Source organism: Myotis nattereri (genome assembly GCF_964212035.1).
Source record: "Myotis nattereri genome assembly, chromosome: 7".
In the NCBI taxonomy this organism is placed as follows: Eukaryota; Metazoa; Chordata; class Mammalia; order Chiroptera; family Vespertilionidae; genus Myotis; species Myotis nattereri.
The window spans coordinates 20,153,151-20,178,650 of NC_138082.1; the positions used below are offsets into that span (position 1 = coordinate 20,153,151).

The 25,500-nt window shown below is 42.5% G+C and overlaps 1 protein-coding gene across 1 annotated transcript in view; it reads right to left on the reverse strand.

Annotated features, from left to right (window-relative positions):
* PECR (peroxisomal trans-2-enoyl-CoA reductase) overlaps positions 1-19,081 on the reverse strand; it is a 32,645-nt gene extending 13,564 nt beyond the window's left edge. Inside the window, exons 1-6 of the mRNA XM_081096328.1 lie at positions 18,891-19,081; positions 8,630-8,763; positions 8,151-8,316; positions 5,275-5,356; positions 4,608-4,704; positions 774-884 (exon numbers count right to left, since the gene is read on the reverse strand). Coding sequence (XP_080952454.1) covers positions 774-884; positions 4,608-4,704; positions 5,275-5,356; positions 8,151-8,316; positions 8,630-8,763; positions 18,891-19,014 — 714 coding nt within the window. The 5' untranslated portion in view covers positions 19,015-19,081. The remainder of the gene's footprint in view (positions 1-773; positions 885-4,607; positions 4,705-5,274; positions 5,357-8,150; positions 8,317-8,629; positions 8,764-18,890) is intronic.
* Positions 19,082-25,500: the final 6,419 nt, after the last annotated feature.

A 25,500-nucleotide genomic window follows, 5' to 3' on the forward strand; every position in this document is an offset into this window, starting at 1 on the left:
TAGTGGGGAAGAGCATGTAATAAGAATAGAGTGACAGTTGTCTAATAATTATTCACTTCACTAACTATAGATAAATAGTTTTCTTACAGACCCTGGGAAACTGGAGGATGAAACAAGGCTGTGAAAAGATAAGATGCCTCAATAGGTCCATTACTCTGAAAAGAAATACATTTTGAGAACAGACCAAGGACAGGACACGCTTTGATTTGGTTGCTGTGCCTGGACCCTGACCCTCTCTGGGAGTTTTTCTCAGGAACGCTGACCATTCTCAGGTCCCAGGAACAGGCTGAGCTGTTTGTAACATCATAGAAGATTAGCCACCTTGTGATCGGGCTTTGAGCTCCTGAAGGCCGGACTGCAGATTCTACCCTCCCCTTTCCACGTTACACTCGTAGCTTGCAGCTACACCTAGCTATCTTCTCCCTCGTGTGTACATAACCAGCCACCTGGTGAGGGGGGTCAGAGCAGATTTTTGTGGATGACCTGCCGCACTCCCATCCAGCCAGCATTATTGGAGCTCATATCTGACTCAACCCTGTCTCTGTTTAATAGGCTCAAGTAGTGACAGGTAGCCCGGACCGCTTGGTTGTCCGGTTACAAAAGCACAACCAGGATATTCCCCCAGATCCAGAAAGTCCAGGGAAATGGTTTGGTGGCAGTGGGAGCTATCGTCTCTATCAGCCAACCACACTACGTAAAAAAACACCAAAATGTTACTAAGTTCCAAAGTATGAAATAAAGTCATTCTAATCAGTGTTAGAAATATAGCTTACCTCCTCAGGAACTCCAAGTCTTTTAGCTGGAATTTTCTGATAGGCCCTTCCAAATAAGTCTTTTGCCAAATCACCATAGTTGTCAAAAGCAGTCTGGGAATAAATGATTCCCTGTGTTTAAATATAAAATAAGAACAAAATAAAGTACATAAGATTAAATTTTAATTGTAAAGACAGTCTATCAACCAATACCAAAAAATTAAGTGCCTTACGTGGAATAGAAAAGGTAACATTGCTAATATTGAGAAAATTTAATAGTGGTTGACTACTACAAATGAATTATCTGAATGCTCATTTTGTGACCTCCCCTTCCTTAATAACCAGTTAAGCCCTAGATGTTTTTCATAAAAGACTTGGTTTCTGAAAGCATAATTGTATGAGCAGATTAGTGGGCTCTTAACTGGGACAAACAATGAGACAGGGGAGTCTATTTTATCTTCCACTGGGCTTCTCTGTTTTACAGTACAAGACCGGGCTATGGTTATGCGAGACTTAGAAAATGCAATATTATCATGGTTTTTCACCTAAAGTAAAATCACAAATAAAGCATGTGAATCTAATATAAATAAACAAAAAATGTAATTGTTTAAGAATTCTTCTATATAGCTTTCATGGATTTATAAAGCCAAGAAAAATACTCAAAGCCTGTATAATACAGGATAAAGCTATTTGTTACTGACTCAAAACTACAACAGAGATTATACGGAGGAGAGGAAACAGGAAGTGTAAAAGATGAGGAAATTGCATGGTAGTGGGATGATATACTGGTTTCCCATTAAACAATTTGCAACCTTTTGTTTAAAGAGGATAACATCTTCTATAAGTATTAAGTTTTAGACCTTAAACCTAAAAATGTCTCAGGAGGAAAAACATGACTTCAATGAGGTGCTTATAATACTAACAACCCACTAAAGGTTTCTAAGAAATGCACTTTTGGAGGCCAGTAATGCAAGGTAGCTGCATTAAGAATGGAACTGGGGAGAACCAAGATGGCGGCATAGGTTAACACCGGAGTTTGCTGCCTTGAACAACTACTTCAAAAGTGAAACCAAAAAACGGAAGGGACATCACCCAGAACCACAGGAATGCTGGCTGAGTGGAAGTCCTACAACTAGGAGGAAAGAGAAACGCATACGGACACTCAGAGGAGGCGCAGTGCTGAAGTCAAATTCTGAGGTGCGGAGTGCGCGGAGCGGGCTGGCGGCGGAGGGCGCGGTTGGCGTTTTCAATTGGGAGGGAGTCGCAGACTCTGAGCTCCAGATCCGGGCGAGTCTTTAGGGACCCAGACTCAAACGGGAGAAGCGCGACTGTCTGGCTTCGGTCAGAGCGAGTGCAGCTTTCTCTCCGAGGTTTGCAGCCATTGCTGGGACTCAGAGAGGCAGAGCCCCTGGGGACAGGACTGAGAGACGCCATCACTGCTCTCTCCAGCCCACCCTATTGATACTGTGCGACCCGCCCCGCCCAAGCCCTGCACAGAGGCATTTGCCGGATAGCCTCAGGCAAAGGCTAGATTAGCACCTCCCTAGAGGACAGAAGTTCTCTCACTGCAGACACAGCTGATTCTCATAGCCACTTGGCCTGGAGGTCAAACCCTCCCTGGTATTAGCTACAACAATCAAGGTTTATAAGACTGCGCACAAAGACCACTAGGGGGTGCACCAAGGAAGCATAACAAAATGCGGAGACAAAGAAACAGGACAAAATTGTCAATGGAAGATATAGAGTTCAGAACCACACTTTTAAGGTCTCTCAAGAACTGTTTAGAAGCCGCCGATAAACTTAATGAGATCTACAAGAAAACTAATGAGACCCTCGATCGTATATTGGGGAACCACCTAGAAATTAAGCATACACGGACTGAAATAACGAATATTATACAGACTCCCGACAGCAGACCAGAGGAGCGCAAGAATCAAGTCAATGATTTGAAATGCGAGGAAGCAAAAAACACCCAACCGGAAAAGCAAAATGAAAAAAGAATCCAAAAATGCGAGGATAGTGTAAGGAGCCTCTGGGACAGCTTCAAGCGTACCAACATCAGAATTATAGGGGTGCCAGAAGATGAGAGAGAGCAAGATATTGAAAACCTATTTGAAGAAATAATGACAGAAAACTTCCCTCACCTGGTGAAAGAAATGGACTTACAGGTCCAAGAAGCGCGGAGAACCCCAAACAAAAGGAATCCAAAGAGGACCACACCAAGACACATCATAATTAAAATGCCAAGAGCAAAAGATAAAGAGAGAATCTTAAAAACAGCAAGAGAAAGAAACTCAGTTACCTACAAGGGAATACCCATACGACTGTCAGCTGATTTCTCAACAGAAACTTTGCAGGCCAGAAGGGAGTGGCAAGAAATATTCAAAGTGATGAATACCAAGAACCTACAACCAAGATTACTTTATCCAGCAAAGCTATCATTCAGAATTGAAGGTCAGATAAAGTGCTTCACAGATAAGGAAAAGCTAAAGGAGTTCATCACCACCAAACCAGGATTATATGAAATGCTGAAAGGTATCCTTTAAGAAGAGTAAGAGGAAGAAAAAGGTAAAGATACAAATTATGAACAACAAATATGCATCTATCAACAAGTGAATCTAAGAATCAAGTGAATAAATAATCTGATGAACAGAATGAACTGTTGATTATAATAGAATCAGGGACATAGAAAGGGAATGGACTGACTATTCTTGGGGGGGAAAGGGGTGTGGGAGATGCGGGAAGAGACTCGACAAAAATCGTGCACCTATGGATGAGGACAGTGGGTGGGGAGTGAGAGCGGAGGGTGGGGTGGGAACTGGGAGGAGGGGAGTTATGGGGGGGAAAAAAGAGAAACAAATGTAATAATCTGAACAATAAAGATTTAATTAAAAGAGAAAAAAAAGAATGGAACTAATATTTATTTTATAAATATTTGCATGTAATTTGAGTAAGGTAAGGTCAGCTATGAAGGACTAAAGGGAAATAAAGTTTCTGGCGAGGAGCCTGCAATTTGTTAAATAGGAGATTTTCTACTAACGTCAACAAGTCAGTTCATGCTTAAGTCCCACTGAGCAGCATGGATAGCAATATGTATAGGTAGTATAAAGACAGAGTTATAGATAATATCCACAGATATTACAGAGTTTCAGATTGAGGAATGATTCCTATATTTTAGCAATGACGAGGAAACATCACAGAGAAGTACATTTGAGCTGAGTTTTACAGGATGAGTGTGTCAGTACATTAAACGTGTAATACTCAAGGAAGCTTAAGCTCTATCTTACTTCACACAAAAATGATAGTTTTTGAAGTTGAACGTATTGTGATTTTTCCCCCCATCACTTACATTAGTTTCAGAGAAATTTTCTCTTTACTTCTAGTTGATCTTTAACTGGGAGTTTCTTCCTAAAACTTTGACTTTAAGTTTCTCACTCTCTCTTAATAAAAGATTAATAATAAACCAAGAAATAACAAAACAATCCAGAAAAATTCATTCTTTAAAGTAGCGATTTTTCAACCTTCACAGTGTATTTGAGTTTCTTGGGAGGTTTTTTAAAAATACTGATGCTTGGATTCCACAGTTTGGAGCCAAGCTTATATATCACTATTTTTTAAACATTCCACAGATAATTTCACTATTTTTTAAACATTCTAATATACAGCCAGGATTGAGAATCATTGGCTTAATTTAAACTTAACAACCTAATCAAAGAATACTGGTAAATCAAAGAATATACACATCCATTTTCAAAAGCCAATCTTTTCTAGGACACATACAGTGACAAATACCTCTATCAACAACATAAATGGAATCAGAAGAGCACAATTAGTTCATATAGAACATTTACCTACAGGGGCAACACAGTTGATCCTTATTCCACTGCTGGCCCATTCCAAAGCCAAGGTTTTGGTGAGATTGTAAACACCTTCTCTGGCAGCTGCACTATGCCTTTAAAAGACAAAATATAAGCACTATAATTAGCTTTTGTTGAATATTTCTCTTATTAACTGAACTGACAGGTGTGTCAATGGCCGGTCAGAACCCCACAAGAACTTTCTTGTCATGAAACTTTGACTTTAAGTTTCTCACTCTCTCTTAATAAAAGATTAATAATAAACCAAGAAATAACAAAACAATCCAGAAAAATTCATTCTTTAAAGTAGCGATTTTTCAACCTTCATAGTGTGTTTGAGTCTGTCTGAACAATGGGAAAGAATTGGGTCCTCTCATATTAGAGCCAAACCACAGCTGTCTGATTGTCAAACAAATCTCATTGTGTAGGCCCACATATGATTCCCCCAATTCACATGGACTTAAGAGGAATATTGAAAACTTTTTTATTATGAAGAAATACAAATTGGTAATTTGAGGGTTACAAGTGTGGTTGTTACAAGTCTTTTCGGTGTGTGCACAGTAAATTTTTTAATGTTTACGATTTCAGTGATTTTTTTTTGTTTGTTTTACTTTGGCTATTTCTGAACCTTTGACACATAGGAAAAAATACATATAAATGCTTACGCAAATCCCGGAAATCCATTTTTAGTAAGCATAGTGATATTGACAATGGATCCTCCATGCTCTCTCATCCAAGAGCTGTAAACTGAAGGAAACAGACAGATGACAGTCATATTAAACAGTGTGCTGACCTTTCTCTGGTTCCCTGTTCCAGCATGCTGCTTTTGTGGTATGTTTTAAATTCATATTTATATTTCTTTTTTTTTTTAAGCCTGGCTGAGGTACAATTTACACATCATAAAATCCATCTACTTTATGGGTACAATTTAATAATTTTTAAAAAATATACAGAGTTGCCCTGGCCAGTGTGGCTCAGTTGGTTGGAATGTTGTCCTGTGCACCAAACAGTTGCTGGTTCCACAGTGGTCAAGGCACATGCCCGGGTTGCAGGCTCAATCCCTAGTAGGGAGTGTGCAGGAGGCAGCCCATCGATGTCCCACTCTTACATTGATGTTCCTCTTTCTCTCTCCCTCTCCCTTCCTCTCTCTCTAAAAATCAATAAAATGCTTAAAAAATATATGCAGAGTTGTGCAACTACCAACACAATACAGTTTTAGAACATTTCCATCACTCCAAAACAAAAAGTTCCTCTGTGCCCATTTGCAGCCAAATCCATCCCCAGGCAAATACTCATTCATTTTCTGTTTCTGTAGATTCGACTCTTTTGAATATTTCACATCAATGGAATCACACAATATGTGGTCTTTTATGTCTGGCTTCTTAGAATGATGTTTGTGAGGTTCATCCATGTTGTAACACATATCAATAGTTCCTTTTTATTGTTGAATAGCATTCCATTGTATGGTTACGCCATATTTTATTTATCCAGTCACCAGTTGATGAACATTTGAATTGTTTCCACTTTGGGGTGATTATGAACACGTCTTTATGTAGACACATGCTTTTGTTCCTCTCAGGTTAAGGGTAAAATCACATTCATATGGTAACTCTATGCTTAGCTTTTTAGGGAACTGCCAAACTTTTTCAGTGTCTCCACTATTTTATATTCCTACCAGAAATGCATGAGGACTCCAGTTCCTCCACACTATTATTGTCTGACTTGTTGATTACAGCCTTTCTAATGGAAATGAGGTGGTATCTCACTGAGGTTTTGATTTCCATGTCCTTAGTGACCAATGGTGCTGAGCATCTTCTAATGCGCTTATTAGCTTTTCATATATTTTTTGGTGAAATATCTACTCCAATCTTTTTTTCCGCTTTTTAATTGGGGTGCTTTCTTATTATTGAATTATAAAAGTTCTTCATATATTCTGGATACAAGTTTTTTATCAGATATGTGATTTGGAAAACTTTCTCCCAGTCTTTGGCTTATCTTTTCACATTCTTAATGGTGTCTTTTGAAGCATAAACATTTTTAATTTCAAGTCTAGTTTACTAATTTTATATTTTATGGATATATGGGTATTTTGGTGGTGGTTCCTAGGACTCTTTGCCTAACCTAAGGTCAGAAAGATTTTCTACTTTGTTTACTTCTAAAAGTTTCATAATTTTACTTTTTCCATGATCCATTTTGGACTATTAGGTAACTTTTATTTATAGTGTGAGGTAAGGGTCTTTTTGTATGTGGAGATCCAACTGTTCCAGTACCATTTGTTGAAAAGACTATCATTTCCCCATAGAATTGTTGGCACCTTTAAAAAAAAAAATCAGTTGAGCACAAATATAAAGTTTTATTTCTGGACTCTCAATACTTTTCCACTTATCTATACATCTACCCTTATGCCAGTACCATGGTGTTTTGAAATCAAGAAATATAAGTCCTCCAAATTTCTTATTTTGTAAAATTGTTTTGGTTATTCTGGGTCCTTTGCATTTCCATATATACCTTGTTTATTTTTTTCTTTGTTTCCCTTACCCAAGAAGATATATCAGAAAAAATATGGCTAAAAGAAATGTCAGAGATTTTACTGCCTATGTTTAATTCTATGAGTTTTATGGTTTTGAGCCATACATACAAGTCTTTAATCCACTTAAGAGTTTATTCTTGTATATGGTGTAAAAAGGTGATCTAGTTTCATTTTTTCGCTTGTATCTGTCCAATTTTCCCAACATAATTTATTGTATAGACTATCTTTACCCCATTGTATGTTCCTGCCTCCTTTGTCATATACTAACTGTCCATATAGGTACGGGTTTATTTATGGGTTCTCTATTCTGTTCCATTGATCTATGTGTCTCTTTTTATACTAGTACCATGCTGTTTTGATTACTATAGACTTACAGTATAGTTTGATATCAGGCAGTGTAAAACCTCCAACTTTGCTCTCTTTTTCTCGAGATCACTGTGTCTATTAGGGATCTTTTGTGGGTCCATATAAATTTTAGATTATAGTTCTGTGAAATATGTCATTGGTATTTTGATAGAAATTACATTAAATCTATAGATTGCTTGGGTAGTATGGACATTTTAATGACTGAAACATAACCTGTAATCCAAAGACAATGCTGTGCTAATTAGTTGTTAGTCAAAAGAATGTGGACTCTGTCTGGTAATCTCCCCAAGGACCTTACTGAATTAACAGGTCCTTATAACAGATTTATTTCTTAAAAACAAAGTAAGTGTGAGAGTTTTCTTTAATTTTATAAGCAACTTTTAGTTATCTCTTTGTACAGATCCTTAATAATTTTCTCATGGTAAATTCTTAAAAATAAAATTATAAGAAAGATCAAAATATATCCATATTTTATAAATACTGCCAAATTACTAGCCAGAAATGTAGCAATTTACAATCCTATGAGCAAATCAGGGCAATGTTGATAACTGGAGCTTTCTGAGCCCCTAACAGTTTCTCTTTCAGGATTCTCTATGATATTTAAACAAAGACACCTTGAATTTGGGGGTTAGTGATCACACTTGCCTGCTTTGCACATATAGAAGGTGCCCGTCAGGTTGGTTTCAATCACCGCGTGCCACCCCTTTGCACTGATGTGGTCAGCAGGAGACGTGAACTGGCCTCCTCCATTGTTTACCAAGAAATTGATCTTACCATAAATATCTAAGGTGGATTTGACCAAATTATTTACCTAAAGAAAAACATTAAAAGCAAACTGGTTAATGACCTAATTTGCTACTTGGATGAATGGTTTGCTCCAGGAGAGCTTACAATCTCTCATCACAATGTCCACAGATCATAAAGCTAGATGTATAATGTTGCTTCCCTTCCTCTCTCCTTCTCCTGAGGCAACTTAATATTAGCAAAGAACCTCCTTCACAGGCTCTGCTTTTCCTGAACCTCATCTGAGGCAGGTAACATAAGAAAACCTGAAGAACAGTCAAGTTTAGGAACCACTGCTATAGATTAAAAATGAATAAATGACATGGACATAGTTGCAGTACCTCCTCTTCCTTACGGATGTTGCATTTTATGGGGGTGACTTGAGACTGGTGGGTGAGAGGCAGGGTGGTCTTCAGTTCGTCTGCAGTAGATTTTAATACATCAAACTTACGGGACGAAATGACCACATTACAACCTGAGGAAAAATCAACCAAAGCACAAGTAAATATGCTTTCATTGGTTGGCAAAATCCCACAAATAATAAACAATGTTTACCAAATATTTCATGTGTTCCTGTAAAAACAATGAATTGGGACTTCTGCTTCTGGTCAAGATGGAGTAACAGGAACTGGATTACTATCAAATTAATGAACATATCCTTAAGTGAGGATGGAAAAACAAACACTCACATCTGTAATTCTTCCATATTAAGAAACTGAGCATCTTTAAAAAACAAACAAACAACACACAGCAACTACAAAACAACAATAACTCAGGACACTAAAGTGATTAATGCCTGACTTTGTCCAAGGCCTCAGAAAAGACATACAGTGAGCTCTAGCTGGTTTGGCCCAGTGGATAGAATGTTGGCCTGCATACCAAAGGGTCCTGGGTTCAATTCTGGTCAAGGGTACATACCTGGGTTGTAGGCTCCTCCCTGGCCCAGGCCCTGGTAGGGGCCTTGTGCAGGAGGCAACCAATCAATGTGTTTCTCTTACATTGCTATTCTATCTTTCCCTCTTTCTTCCACTCTCCCTAAAAATCAATGGAAAAATATCCTCGGGTGAGGATTAACAAAAAAAGACATACAGTGAAAATATAAGTAAGATTTTTCACATGAATTATCAATCAAACATTTTCTAAATTAACACTGACTATTATCTGAGCCCTGAATGCTTCAGCAAAGTTATGCAATACAAGTAGAGCTCTACTGAAACACAACTTTAAAAGGCTATTTACTTTAACTGATAGAGCTTGTCACTACACACAAACGGTAACCCACCCCACCATTCCTTTAACATTGTTTCTTAAATGATGACTTGTAAATTCACAGTTGGCTACTGATAAACTGCCTGTTTGCTTAAGGATTTTAGGAACTAACGGCCAAGGAAGCTAAGTCCAGGCTTCAGGCATTTTGGCTCCAGATTTGCTTACCTTCCAGATGATCATTTGACTGGCTCCAAGATCATTATTGGAGCAGACTGTGCCAACTGGCACATAACACTTTTAAAGAGACCCCACAACTTCTCTGGTCACCTTTGTTCTGCCTTCCCCTTCCCTGTCCATAAAAACCTCTGCCTGCACCGAGATGCTAAGATTGCCTTTGTGATGAGAGTTCCCCATCTTCTCAAGGTGCTGGCTCTTGAATAAACCTGCTTTCCTTCCATCAGCACCTGTTTCTAGAGTATTGGCTTTCAATCAGCAGGCAGCCAAACCTGGGTTGGGTATCAAAACTTGAACTAGTGTGCAAAGGTATTACAAGAAAAAAACAAACAGACTGTAATGCTGGGCAAAACACTAGAAATCCAAATTTCCATTAAAGGAATGGTTAAATAAATTATTGAACACCCATTCTATGGAATATGACATAACTTTGAAAAGAATGAGATACTACCATATATACTAGCCTGGAATGAAAAAAGTACAGAGCAGTAAAAATACTGTGGTCCCAGTTTTGAAAGTAACATAATATACACGTGTGTGTGTATGTGGGCATTTGGGTGGACTCATAGAAAATCTCTAAGGAGATTTAGAATAAGAGCAAAATGGGAAAACTAATTTTCTTCTTTTCTATACTTCAATACTACTTGAATTTATTACAGTGTACTTATATCTACACTAATAAAAGAGAAAAATGGTAATTGGCATACGGCGATACCGTTTTCATTGGCTAATCAGGGCTATATGCAAATTAACTGCCAACTAAGATTGGCAGTTAACTGCCAACTAAGATTGGCAGTTAACTGCCAACAAGATGGCGGCTAATTTGCATATGTAGGCACAATGCAGGGAGGCGAAAGGGAAAGCAGGAAGAAGCCCCTGCCACTGACAGTGATCAGAAACCCAGGGGGGAGCTAAGAGCTGGGGGGGGGGGGGGGCAGGGCAAAGGCGGCCCTGGGGACGCCTTTGCCCTGCCCCCCAGCCATGATCTGAGAATCAGGCGCCTTTGCCGCCCTGGCCAGTGATAGCAGGAAGTAGGGGTGGAGCCAGCGATGGGAGCTGGGCACGGTTGAAGCTGGCAGTCCCAGGAGCTAGGGGTCCCTTGCCTGGGCCTAAAGCGAAGCCCACGATCGTGGCGCCCCCCGCTGCCACTGCAGGTCCCCACTGCCTGGGCCGGACGCCTAGGCCAGAGGCGTTAGGCCTGGGAAGGGGCGGAGCCTGCAACCGCGGGGAGCTGGGGGTCCCCTGCCCAGGCCTGACACCTCTGCCGGAGGCCTCGGGCCTGGTCAAGGGGCCGATCCGGTGATTGGTGATCGGACGGTGATGAGGGTCAACTCCTCTGGCTGAGGCATCAGGCCTGGGTGGGGGGCGGAGCCGGGGATTGGGGGGATATGATGGTCCCCTTGCCCAGGCCTGAAGCCTGGGTCAGAGGCGTCAGGCTTGGGCGGGGGGTGGAGCAAGCGATCAGAGGGAGATGGGGGTCCCCTGCCCAGGCATGATTCCTGGGCCAGAGGCCTCAGGCCTGGGCGGGGGCCAGAGCCAGTGATCGGGGGGAGATGGGGGTCCCCTGTCCAAGCCTGACACCTCTGGCGGAGGCGTCAGGCCTTGGCAAGGGGCCGATCAGGCGATCGGAGGGTGATGGGGGTCAACGTCTGAGGGCTCCCAGTATGTGAGAGGGGGCAGGCTGGGCTGAGGGACACTCTCCCCCCACCCCCACCCAGTGCACGAATTTCGTGCACCGGGCCCCTAGTTACCTTATAATAAACTAGAAATGTATTAAATATAATTCTTCTCTAGGCCCTGAATCAAGACCAGTGGTTTTTTTGTAGCTGTTGGTTTCAAACAGGAGCCAAGAGCAATGTCTTCCTGTGGTTTGTTGGCCATTTAGGACCCAGTGGGAATGGCCAATTCAATTGGAAGAAATATAGAAAAAAAATTAAAAAAAAGAAAGAAAAAAAAAATATAATTCTTTTCCAAATCCTACACTAATTTGAATAAACATTTTTTTTTTGTTTATATGAGTAGCTAGAGAAATCCAGAAAGCTTGATAAACTTGTTTAGATATAAGATATAGAACTAACTTGCAGATGAGGAGTTATTTCTACATCAGGCATTTGCTTTCCTACTTGGGCTGACACTGATTCCTTTCAATCTTCAAATCAAAGTATTACATTTATTAAGTACTTTCTAGGTCCCTGGTGTTAGTAATAGTCTTGGTGTAAATCCCATAGGCTTTTGTTTGTGTCTTTGTTTTGTAATGTAAATGTCTAATTTAAGCTTTGATTGTCAAGGCATCCAATTCAAAGAAGGCTATCCTATCTAATAAAAGGCTAATATGCAAATTGACCAAACTGCAGAGCTCTATATCCTATCAGGAATATTCACAGGAAAAATAGAATCAGTCACCATTTTATGTGAACATCACATACCCTGCAGGCTTCACCAAAGATTTTCCAGATCCTGGCTCAACCTTGCAGTCCATTTGTGGGTTTTCATATATTTGAACTCTCCTGGTTGGTAACTTTGCATTGGCCAAACACCAGATTTGCATTGGCAGGCTTGCTTTTTATTAGGGCAGGATGAAATAATAGGACAATGATATCTTGTAATATTTTGGAGGCCCCATGGATGAGTGTCTCCCTAAAAATATTTTGTATCCTTAAAAAAAACAAAACTGTATATATAATGTTGTTGTATTGTATTGGAAATGGATTTCCTTCAGTGAAATAATATACAAATAATTTTTATTGTGACTTTTTAAGCTTTATTTTTTTATGCTGGAATTAATAATGCTATTTCCCGAAAATTGTTATAAGCCCCAATTGGGCAAAAAATGCTAGCCAATTCTGTTTCCAGTGAGAAGGCTACTATATTTTGGTGTGAATTATAAGTTGAATTTTTAGACATGCTTTTAAAAATGCTGATTGCTGTGTTGCCTTACACATCCAAATGATCTGGACGGTTCCTTTTTCCAAAAGGATGCCAAAAGCACTACCTCACAAGAGCAGGATATAATGAACAGAATTGGAACCTCTTTGTTTCACAGATGCTGTTAGACAGGGAATCCTGATTCCATCAAGGAATACTAAGATCATTTAAGTTTAATTCAAGTCAGTTCCTTCTCTTTGCTCTTGAGTTAATCATTCTCTTTCTGTAACTACAGCAGACGTTAGGTACAGGGGGCAAAATGGAAATAAGAAATCGTGAAGTAAGACAGCACCTTTTCTTGCTCTGCTGACTAGGCTTGTTATGGTCAACCTATCAATAACCAATGTTGAGGGTGGGCCAGCCTTTATGGTTCTCATTATGATTATAAGACACCCTTTAGTAATAACCATCAAGAAATGTTGAAAAATAAACTTATATTACTTACAAGACCTGGAAATGTCACAGCAGACCTGGGGCCACACAGTTAGGGCACCACTGGAGTGAGGGGGATGGGGCACAAGTGCTTGGGGTTCTGTTTTTATTGGGGTCAAGAGTGGGGACCTAGGTTTCATTGGCTCACTCTTCATTGATGAACTTAAAATGTAAGAGCTGACCCAGTTGGTTGCAGTGCCCTTTTGTACACTGAAAGACTGTGGGTTTAATCCCTGGTCAGGACACATACTCACGTTGCAGTTTTGGTTCCTAGTCAGGGAATGTATGGGAGGCAATCAATGGATATTTCTCTGATCTCTCTCTCTCTCTCTCTCTCTCTCTCTCTCTCTCTCTCTCTCTTTCTCTCTCTCTCTCCTTTCTCATCAATAAGGATGTCCTCAGGTAAGGACTGAAAAAAACACATAAGGGTTGGAATATAAAAAGCAGGAGATGAAAATAACAAGTGGCTCAAATGGTCAGTTATTGAAATCAACCAAGATCTCTATTACAGAGGAGCCTGAGTGAGGGGAGATGACCTGGCTCTTTATCTAGTCCTGTGGCTGGCAATGTATTTATTTGAGACTAGAGGCCCGGTGCACGAAATTCATGCACTCAGGAGGGGTTCCTCAGTCTGGCCTGCACCATCTCGCAGTCCAGGAGCCCTTGAGGAGCAGGGAATGGGCCTAAGCTGTCAGTAGGGCATACTTAGTGCTGCCGCCACTGCCGCTGCGCTCCAGCTGTGAGCCCGGCTTCTGGCTTAGCGGCACACCCCCTGTGGGAGCACACTGACCACGAGGGGGCAGCTCCTGGGTTGAGCATCTGCCCCCTGGTGATTAGTGTGTGTCATAGCAACCAGTTCTGCAGTTCAGTCGATTTGCATTTAGCCTTTTATTAGATAGGATAGCCTTCTTTGAATTGGATGCCTTGACAATCAAAGCTTAAATTAGATATTTACATTACAAAACAAAGAAACAAACAAAAGCCTGTGGGATTTACACCAAGGCTATTACTAACACCAGGGACCTAGAAAGTACTTAATAAATGTAATACTTTGATTTGAAGATTGAAAGGAATCAGTGTCAGCCCAAGTAGGAAAGCAAATGCCTGATGTAGAAATAACTCATCTGCAAGTTAGTTCTGTATCAGCGGTTCTCAACCTGTGGATCGCGACCATCAGAAAACATATATAGCATATCAGATATATGCATTACAATTCATAACAGTAGCAAAATTACAGTTATGAAGTAGCAAAAAAAAAATAATTTTATGGTTGGGGGTCACCACAACATGAGAAACTGTATTAAAGGGTCCTGGCATTAGGAAGGTTGAGAACCACTGTTCTATATCTTATATCTAAATAAGTTTATCAAGCTTTCTGGATTTCTCTAGCTACTCATATAAACAAAAAAAATGTTTATTCAAATTATTTAGTGTAGGATTTGGAGAAGAATTATATTTAATACATTTCTAGTTTATTATAAGGTAATATAAGTACACTGTAATAAATTCAAGTAGTATTGAAGTATAGAAAAGAAGAAAATTAGTTTTCCCATTTTGCTCTTATTCTAAATCTCCTTCTTAGAGATTTTCAATGAGTCCACCCAAATGCCCACATACACACACACGTGTATATTATGTTACTTTCAAAACTGGGACCACAGTATTTTTACTGCTCTGTACTTTTTTCATTCCAGGCTAGTATATATGGTAGTATCTCATTCTTTTCAAAGTTATGTCATATTCCATAGAATGGGTGTTCAATAATTTATTTAACCATTCCTTTAATGGAAATTTGGATTTCTAGTGTTTTGCCCAGCATTACAGTCTGTTTGTTTTTTTCTTGTAATACCTTTGCACACTAGTTCAAGTTTTGATACCCAACCCAGGTTTGGCTGCCTGCTGATTGAAAGCCAATACTCTAGAAACAGGTGCTGATGGAAGGAAAGCAGGTTTATTCAAGAGCCAGCACCTTGAGAAGATGGGGAACTCTCATCACAAAGGCAATCTTAGCATCTCGGTGCAGGCAGAGGTTTTTATGGACAGGGAAGGGGAAGGCAGAACAAAGGTGACCAGAGGAGTTGTGGGGTCTCTTTGAAGGTGTTATGTGCAGTTGGCATAGTCTGCTCCAATAATGATCTTGGAGCCAGTCAAATGATCATCTGGAAGGTAAGCAAATCTGGAGCCAAAATGCCTGAAGCCTGGACTTAGCTTCCTTGGACGTTAGTTCCTAAAATCCTTAAGCAAACAGGCAATTTATCAGTGGCCACCTGTGAATTTACAAGTCATCATTTAAGAAACAATGTTAAAAGAATGGTGGGGTGGGTTACAGTGACAAGCTCTATCAGTTAAAGTAAATAGCCTTTTAAAGTTGTGTTTCAGTAGAGCTCTACTTGTATTGCATAACTTTGCTGAAGCATTCAGGGCTCAGATAATAGTCAGTGTTAATTTAGAAAATGTTTGATTTGATAATTCATGTGAAAAATCCTACTTATATTTTCACTGTATGTCTTTTTTTGTTAATCCTCACCCGAGGATATTTTTCCATTGATTTTTAGGGAGAGTGGAAGAAAGAGGGAAAGATAGAATAGCAATGTAAGAGAAACACATTGATTGGTTGCCTCCTGCACAAGGCCCCTACCAGGGCCTGGGCCAGGGAGGAGCCTACAACTCAGGTATGTACCCTTGACCAGAATTGAACCCAGGACCCTTTGGTATGCAGGCCAACATTCTATCCACTGGGCCAAACCAGCAAGGGCTCACTGTATGTCTTTTTTGAGGCCTTGGACAAAATCAGGCCTTAATCACTTTAGTATCCTGAGTTATTGTTGTTTTGTTGTTGCTGTGTATTGTTTATTTGTGTTTTTTTTTAACATGCTCAGTTTCTTAATATGGAAGAATTACAGATGTGAGTGTTTGTTTTTCCATCCCCACCTAAGGATATATTCATTGATTTAATAATAATCTAGTTCCTGTTTTTTGAGTTTCATTTTTAGTTTATACTATGTGACAGGCATTAGAAACACAATAGTAAGCAAAGACAGTTTACATGTTCATAAAACATCTTTAAATGAAGACAGTTTGTCCTGGCTGGGTTACTCAGTTGGTTGGAGCATCATCAAGTGCACCAAAAGGTTATGAGTTCAATTCCCAGTCAAGGCACATATCTAGGTTGCGGGTTCAATCTCTGGTTGGGTTGTGTATGGGAGTCAGCTGATTAATGTCTTCTACATCGATGCCTGCCTCTCTCTCTCTCTCTCTCTCTCTCTCTCCCCCCCCCCCTTCCTCTCTCTCTAAACAAATCAATAAGCATATCCTTGGGTGAGGATTTTTTTTTTAAAATGACAGTTTAATCCCCCATAATTCAAATTATTTCCAGAAAAAATAGTTGCTGTTAACAATGCTGTAAACTTCTAGTCTTTTTTGGCATATATACTGTATGTTTCATTTTGATTTACCTATTTCTCTTATAATGAATATTTAGGTTATTACCAATGTTCCCTACTCACCACTACTTCCTTGTACATAAATCTGTGCTTGTGTCTGATAATTTTCTTAAGGCAAATCCCTAAGAGAGAAGTTACCAGGTCATACAGCACGGATATTGTTAAAGCTTCCAGATTCTTTTTTTCAAATTGCCCTTTAGGAAGCTTCTAATAATTTTCATTCTTGCCAGCTTTTTCACTCCATCATTTTCTTTTTTTCAATTTTTAAAAATTTTGTTAGAAAAGCAACGTGCTCTTATTTTGCATTTTATTACTAATAAAGATGATTGTTGCTCATGTACTTATTGCCTATTTAAAGTTCTTCATGGCTGGCCTGGGGACCTGGTCTGAGCTGGTCTGCCCAGGCAGGGCTGGTAGTGTGTGAGTTCTTGATTTCGTGGAGGAAAGATTTCACAATATGAGTCCAAGTGACTACGAGGGTAGGTTTATTAAAGCTGGGAACAGTGAAACAATGAAGGACTTAGGATTGAAGCAGCAGCAGGCGAGCCCAGGCTGGGCCGCCTTAGCTCACTGGCAAGTAGGAGAAAAGGGAGCCTTGGAGACAAGTTCAGGGGGTTAGCCTGGGACGTGTTGCCACTGTCCATTGCTCCCCTGGTTGAAAGTCTCCTGGGGTCACTTAGAGTTTAAATGGGGGAAGAGGAGAAGGAAGGGAATGGCATGGACATGCTCCTCTGAGGGAGAGCTCACCCTGGGTCCTTTGTCTTGAGCATTTTTTTTTTTAAAAATTAATCCTCACCTGAGAATATTTGTCCATTGATTTTTAGAGAGGACAGAAGGGAGGTAAAGAGACAGAGATAGAGAAACACCGATGTGAGAGAGACACATCGATTGGTTGCCTCCTGCATGCACCCCAACGAGGGCCCATGTGCTCTATCCACTGAGCCAAACCACCTAGGGTTGTCTTGAGGCTTTTATCTCTCTTTCTGGTGGGAGTCATAGGGGAGGCCTCAGGGGAGGGTTTCAGCAGAATATTCATCCATTTTCCAGGTGTGTTCTTTTAAGGTCATGGTCTCTACTGATTGGTCAGTGCCAGGGCAGGGGGTCCTCAGTCATCGCTCCTGGTCCTGGCATTGCCCACCTGGTTTTGCTGCTTTTCTGGGCCTGGAGCTGCAATACAACTGAGGCCTAGATGTTATCTCTAAGGAGGTGACTTTCCATATCCGGCTGTGAATTGCTCAGCCAGTTTGTTCAGCCATCTCAGTTTCCCCATTCTACCGGCCAGGGAAATATTGACTCAGTTCTGAGTTTCTTTTATTCCAGAAAACTCCAGACTCTCTTCACAAGGAACGCTTGAAGTTTAAGGATAATTTTATGAAGACATAATTTCATGTGGTTTGTGACTAGGTTGCACCAGTGGCTTCATGGAGCTCTGCCTGGGAGGGTCAGTGTGCCCCTGTGTGGTGGCTTCCCCCTATCCTGCCTCCATTTGGTTCACCTGGTCCATATCAGCAGCCAATTTTTCTAGCAGTGTGTTCGATCTTCTCCTTATGTATTTGTGAGAGCTCTTTCTATCATACATTTGTTGTATATTGTAAACATTTTTCTTCATGTGCCTTTAATATTTCCTTACATTGTTTTTCAATGACGGTTTACATTTTCATGTGGATAAATTTATCAATTTTCTCCTTCGTGGTTTCCCTTCCTTCCTTGTTCATGTGCTGACAAAGTCCTCCCTTCAGCCCTAGCCGGTCTGGCTCTGTGAACAGAGCTTCCGCCAGTGGACTGAAGGGTCCCAGGTTCTATCCCAGTCAAGGACACCTACCTCCATTGCAGGCTCCATCCCCAGCCCTGGTTGGAGCTCCTGCAGGAGGCAGACACTCGATTTGTCTCTCTCACCTCCATGTTTCTCTGTCTCTCCCCCTCCCTTCCACTCTTTCTAACATTTCTAAGGGCGAAAAATTTCCTTAAGTGAAGATTAGCAAAAATATAAAATAAAATAAAAAACCGACAAGGTCCTCCCTTCACTCATTACAGTAAAGGTTATGAAAGCTCCTATGATGGGAGCCTCTCCATGTTGCAAACTTTTCGAGTTAAATGAAGTCCTCCTGTGTCCTCACCCCTCGTGAGGCAGTCTATGGAGAAGGATTCGTTTTCCATGACTAATTCCACAGCATGTTTCCACAGGTCTCCTTATTCCCTACCTGGGGCCCAGAGCGGTTTCAATTTCGCAACCCGGCCGCGCGCTCCCTGGCCCCGGCCCCAGGGTATGCCAGCCATGCCAGCCGGCGTCTCCACGGACCCCGTGCTCCGGGTCCCGACCCCTCGCTCCGGGTTCCGACCCAGGGGCCTACTCACGTACCCAACCGCAGGAGCTCGGTCGCGATGGCCTTTCCGATGCCCGTGCCCCCGCCGGTGACGATAGCCACTTGATTCTGCAGCAAGCCGGCCGCCAGGCAGCTCTGGCCCTTAGCCCACACTCCCATGACTGCGGAGCGTCTGAGTGCTTCCAGGGAGGCCAATTCCTGTTGATGAGTCCCCTGGACCTTGGACGTGGGCAGGGCTAAGAGCCCACGTGACCGCCCGGGCCCCGCCCCGCCCCGCCCCGCCCGCTGCCGCAGCTGCGGAAAGACCGCTCCCAGGCGGCGGCTTCCCGAGCGCCGCGTCGTCTGCCCGTCTCTGCCCCTGGCAGGTGTAGGTGAGACATCTCGTTTGTGTTTGTTTGTTTGTTTTTGTTTGTTTTTTATTTCGATGCCATGGGAGGTGTTGGGGGTGGATGGCAGAAGGGAAGCAGACAAAAGGCGGGAGTGTGCTGTATTTTGAAAAATGCAATCCTCAGTGCTGTAGCTCTCACGGTTAATTAAAATTAAATCTCCAGGGCATCTGGGCAAAGAGAGGCTGCGGCGTGGCCCCAGATGCTGTGTGCGGCTGGCTGGGAAGAGAAGGGGCTGGCCCAGCTGAGGGGAAGAAATCGCTTCCAGATGCTTTCATCCTCCAGAAGGGACCCCGGGGAGGGTAGTAGCGGTGCGGGGAGGAGGGCCCCGTGCAGTTATCCGCAGACGCAAGGAAATGATTTAAAAATTAACTCGAGCCCATCTCCACCTCATCTCCCCCTCAGGAATGAAAGGAAGAAGCAACCTTTACCAGATTCGAGATCTGATCCATTTCAGCGTAAACCCATGAGTCCTTGAAGGGTGCATGCTTGCTGCAAGAACGGGTCTGTAGGTGTGTGTTTGAGAACCTATCCTCCAGCTCATTCCTTATGCAGGGGAGCGAGCCTGCTGAGGATGGGGGAAATTTCTCATTCGTGTTTGGGTGCCCAGTCCTAGGGATTCATTATTCAGATTCTCCTTCTTATTGTTCATCTGGCATGGTTCAGTCAACCACCAGAGTGAGATCACACCTGGACTGGCCCAGTGAGACTCTGCCTAAGAAGTTGGCAGATCCAAGGGTTTGTGCCAGGTGCTGTGGTCTTAGCAATCCATGCAGGATGCTATTTCTAAGTCTGTTATCAGAGTGCTGTATTTTCCTCTGCTGGGCATTAAAAGCATGTAAAAGCAAACAAATACCATTATTCCTTGGTTGGGCCCAGCACCTTTTCACAAAGCAAACTGGAAATGATTGAGTGCAATCAGACATCTTCCTTCCTCTTCCTCCATCCCCTGCCTTCTCCCACCTCCTTTAAGACACACTTGCCCCTCAATCTTTGTTGCTGACAGATTCCAATCTACACTCATTACCAAAGGGAAGAAAGCGCTTCCTCTTTCCATTTGCTAGAGAGTTTACCTAGGAATCACATCTACTATTAAGTCAGGTATGTGGTTACGACCAAATTTTTAAGAATGGCACTGTCACCTCCACAACAAAGAATTAAATTTATATAGTAAAGTTCAAAGTTTTATTGCAGAAAAATTAATTCCTGGTGCTTTAATCCCAACAACAAAATAAATTTTTTTAACAGGAAGAGAAATATTGACTTGGTTCTGAGGAATTTCTTTTATTCCAGAAAATTCCAGGCTTTCTTTCTTCACAAGGAACACTTGAAGTTTCTTTTAAGAATAATTTTATGAAGATACTAGAGGCCCAGTGCACAAAATTCATGCACAGGTAGGGTCCCTATGCCTGGCTGGCAATCAGGGCTGATGGGGGCCTTCGGGCTGTTGGCCAAGGCCTTCCTTCATTCTCCACTGCCCCCTGATGGTCAACACGCATCATAGCGAGTGATCGAACTTCTGGTCTCCAGGTCAAACTCCCAAGGGGACACTTTGCGTATTGGCCTTTTATATAGAGAGATATATGACAATCTTGTGTGGTTTGTGACTGGGTTGCACCTATGGCTTCATGGAGCTCTGCATGGGCAGGTCAGTGTGCGCCTGGCTGCACCACAGCCCCTGTGTGGTGGCAGAGTGGACTGAGAGAGAGGCTCTGTGGTCCTCCAGTGAAAAGCTGGCTGGACTCGTTTCAAGCCAGTGTTGACTGCCCAGGATGACAGGAGCCAGTCCTGAGCAGCAAGGAAGTTGCAGCATGAACAATCAGAAAGTTGTTTTCCACAGTCCAAAGAAAGCCCGTGGTGAAGAGAGATGGGGTCTCTTTGAGAGCCTTTTGTTAAAAATAAAGGGGCATGTCTCCTCTGCCTCTGACCTCGCCAGGGTTTGAGAGTCTAACCCAGGGGTCCTCAAACTACGGCCCGCGGGCCACATGCGGCCCACGGAAAACATTTATCCGGCCCACCGGGTGTTTTTGCCACTGCTGCCTGTCCTGCTTAGCAGCTGACTCGTCCCGGGCCCACAGTGTGCATGTGTGGAATGTGAGGGACAGTGAACTGGCCCCCTGTTTAAAAAGTCTGAGGACCTCTGGACTCTAACCCCATAAGGCCTGACGGCCCAGCAGTAGTCCTGCGGCTCAGAGGCTTTTTGTTTCCCGATTTCAACTCTGGCCCCTGATGGAGCCACCTCACCTCAGGGCAGCCACGCCATGCTGCACTGACTGCTCCTCTAGTGAATCAAGTGCCGCCCTTCCCTGCACTCTGCATCACTACCCGCTTTGTCCTGGGGACAAAGGCACCGTCAAGGCCCTGACCCTTCCACACTCCCACCCTGTCAAACCCCATTAGCACTGACTCCCTTCATCTTCTGAGATTCTTCCTCACCCGCTCCCTGCCCCTCCCCCGCCCCATCTGCATGGTAACTTCACTTTCTCCCTTCTGCAAAGCAGCTGCTGTCTCAGACTGACAGGGCCCTGTGGGATTCTCAACATTCAGACTCACAGACTCCACGCAGAAGGAATGTCAATGAGGCCTCTGGCTCCATCCCACCTTGAAGTAAGAGCCTGACATACATAAATAAAACTCTTAACCAATTCACAACATTCAGTCAGTATTTACTGGGCACCTGCTGCCGGGGTCCAGCCCCAGCAGGTCCAGGGGTCCCCAAAGGTGTGGACGGAGTCGGCGAAGAAGGAATGACACGGAGACAGTGTTCAGTTGATCAGCAGCCTAGCCAAGATCTCCAGCCAGGATCTCCAGCCAAGTTCTGGTCTGGATCTCCAGAGAGGTTCTGCTTAGGATCTCCAACCAGGTTCTGTGTCCATGTTCTCTTGTTAGGTTCTCCAGCCAGGTTCTCCAGGTTCTCCAGCCAGGTTCTGTAGCCATGTTCCCTCGCTAGGTTCTCCAGCCAGGTTCTGTCCAGGTTCTCCAGCCAGGTTCAGTCACCAGGTTCTAGTCAGGTTCTCTTGCCAATTTCTGTAGTCAGATTCAGTCCAGGATCTTTTGCCATGTTCTCTCGCTAGGTTCTGTCTCTAGGTTCTGAGGCCAGTTTCTGTCCAGGATCTTTTGCCATGTTCTCTCCAGCGAAGTTCTTCTGTCTCTAGAGAACGTTCTGTGTAGGTTCTGTGCCAATTTCTGTCTCTCTCTCTCTCTCTTGCTGTCTTGTTACATCTGTATTTATACCAGTTGATTCAATCCTATCAATCTCTATTACAAAGGTTAGGGCGTTTCTTATCTACATTCCAGGGAGTAAAGATTATGTAGCTTAAGCATGATTATTCGTAGTTAAAGTGATTAATTACCCGCCTGGCACTTAGTTAAGGGATTTTATTCCCTCCCTAACTTCAGGGGAAAATCCCTACTTGGGGAAACAACCTTTCTCAGAGAGGCAACCTTGGTTAAAACACATAGTGCCAAGAAGGTGAGCAAACATATTAAGAACAGTATGCCATATATGCCAGGTCCCTTGAAACAGCAAGGATGGACCGGCTCCCGGCAACCTGCCATGTGCCAAGGACTGTTCTCTACAGTACAGAGGTAAGACATTTAGGTGTCCCTGCCTTGGTAGAGTTATATTCTAGCTGTATGCATGTTTGGAGCAGGAATGGGAGGTGGAAAGGCTACATGTGCCATGAGAGGTAAGACAGTAAGCAAACAAAAGGTCAGATAGTGAAGATCAGATCTTACAATAAGAACACACTTCAGCTCCTCGTAACCAACTACCTTTGCTGCCAGGAATGGTTTCCTCTGTCGATGGTCAGATCCTCCCTCGGTAATGAACCTGTCTCCGTGTGAGAACCTTTCAGAACCAGGTAGGTTGGCAATGACAAGAGAAATACTATCACGGGACCACAAAGGAACAGGCTATGCTGTGCTCACGGCCAATTCACAGCAACTGATTGGAGGCTGCTGTTCCATCAGCGTTCCGGTCACTTGACAAATTCTCTAAGCCAAATTCCCTTTCATTTTTGCATTGGTGAGACTATCTCCCTGAGAGAGGCTAATGGTAATTTTTAGTGGTAAAATGATAAGATTTATTTCCTGGTTGGCCTAGTATATCTAAAGGTGGTGAATCAAGATGCTATTGGGAGAGTCTGGCCACCCCAGACAGGTAATATGTGGCCCTTTGGGTGACACATACACAAATGAGAAGAATTGAAAGAATAGCAGGCTGGAGCAAGACAGTTCACTGTAATGGTAAATTAACCTGAAAATGATGCTACCCCACCCACCCATCCCCAGTTCAAGTTCTCTGAAAGAAGGAGATGTGTCCAGATGGATCAAAGTGCAAAAAGTTAACTCCTAATTGGTCTTAAACCATTGGAGCAGGCCACACTGATTTGGAAGTGTTATAAGCCAGAGGTGACAAAGTGACAGCCCATTTGTGTTTTGTTTTGGTTGGTTGTCCTCTTGGCAATTTATTTAAGTTTGTGTGCCGTGCCAGCTCAGCCAAGGGTTCAGTGAGCCTGAGGCGGCGCAGCAAAGGATGTAGAAAAGACAGACAAAGAGAATAAGCTGGATCTAGGTGGATCTCCTGGCTAAGGCCACAGAGAGAGACCCAGATAGCAAGCTGAGCCTTTATTTTATAGCCAGAGGTAAATAAGGTAGTGGTCACCATAGTTACAATGTTCTTGTGAGTTTCACCCGTTTTGGCAGCACTTGCTGCACCTCCCACAGTCCATTAGCTACCCAGATAAGACCTAGGGAGCACCATAAGGTCAAGCCTAATTATGCTAAGAGGGCTGTGCCCTCTAAACTGGGACTTGTTTGTGGCTTTGCCAACCAGTCAGTCGGAGGCTTAACCCTATAGCCCAGTGGTTCTCAACCTGTGGGTCGCGACCCTTTGGGGGTCGAACGACCCTTTCACAGGGGTCGCCTAAGACCATCAGAAAACACATATTGAATATATAATTACATATTGTTTTTGTGATTAATCGCTATGCTTTAATTATGTTCAATTTGTAACCATGAAAATACATCCTGCATATCAGATATTTACATTATGATTCATAACAGTAGCAAAATTACAGCTATGAAGTAGCAACGAAAATAATTTTATGGTTGGGGGTCACCACAACATGAGGAACTGTATTAAAGGGTCGCGGCATTAGGAAGGTTGAGAACCACTGCTATAGCCGCTCCCTACAAACTTGAACTAATTGCAACAATTAAAGTCAGGATTTTTCAAATGAAATTTCAGGCAACCCATGCCAAATGGACCTGCATTTCTTCGTGAAAGCACTGTTGGCCAGCTCATTACAAGCAGAGAATAGTCTCTGTCTCAATCTGTGCAGGCTGCTATAATAAAAGTACGAATAGCTTAAAGAAATTTTTTTTTCCTCATAGTCTGAAGGTTGAGAGTCCAAGATCAAGGTGTTGGCATATCCAGTGTCTGGTGAGAGCCTGGTTAATAGACATCTTCCCGGTTCATAGGTGTCCAGCTTCTTGCTCTGACCTCACATGACAGAAAGAGCAAGAAAACTCTCCGAAGTCTCTTTCATAAGGGACATGAGGAAGTGTAAGACTGTCCCTGATTTCTAAAATTTTACAATCCACCCACAAACTCTCTTTACTTTGTAAGCAAACAAACAAAAGAGGAAGAAGGAAGACTATTAAGAGTGAAAAGTGTGCATCCTCTCCACTGGTTTTCCAGCATGTGATAAGGCAGATCCCAGGAACTTTCTGGGATCTTGGGCCAACAAGAAGCCAGGAAAGAGGTGTGCTCTGTAGAACAGTAGGGTATATGTGGTTGGTGAAGTTGTGCCATCTTTGGGTGCCTCACTGAAAGTTGCATTCATCCATTTGAGTATGCTTGTAATGTATGACTCGATAGCCAGAAGTCTGGAGCATTGCAACCAATGTTGCAGCCATCTGAATCTCCATCTATGGTAGGAGTAAGAAAGGTTCTTAACTCCCATTTGTCTGTAAGGCTTCCTCACCCAATTTCCTTATACTTGTCTAGATTGATAGGTTTACTAGTACATAATATATGTTTTTGTAAATAACAAACATCATTGCAACATATAAAATTTTGTTCACTACAATCCAGTCTTGTGAAAGTATTTCTGCAGCACTCAAAAATGCAGAAATACTAGTAGCCCAGCCAGTGTTGCTCAGTGGTTGAGCATCCACCAATAAACCAGAGGTCAGGGTTCAATTCCTGGTCAGGTCACATGCCTAGGTTGCCGGCTCAATTCCCTGTAGGGGG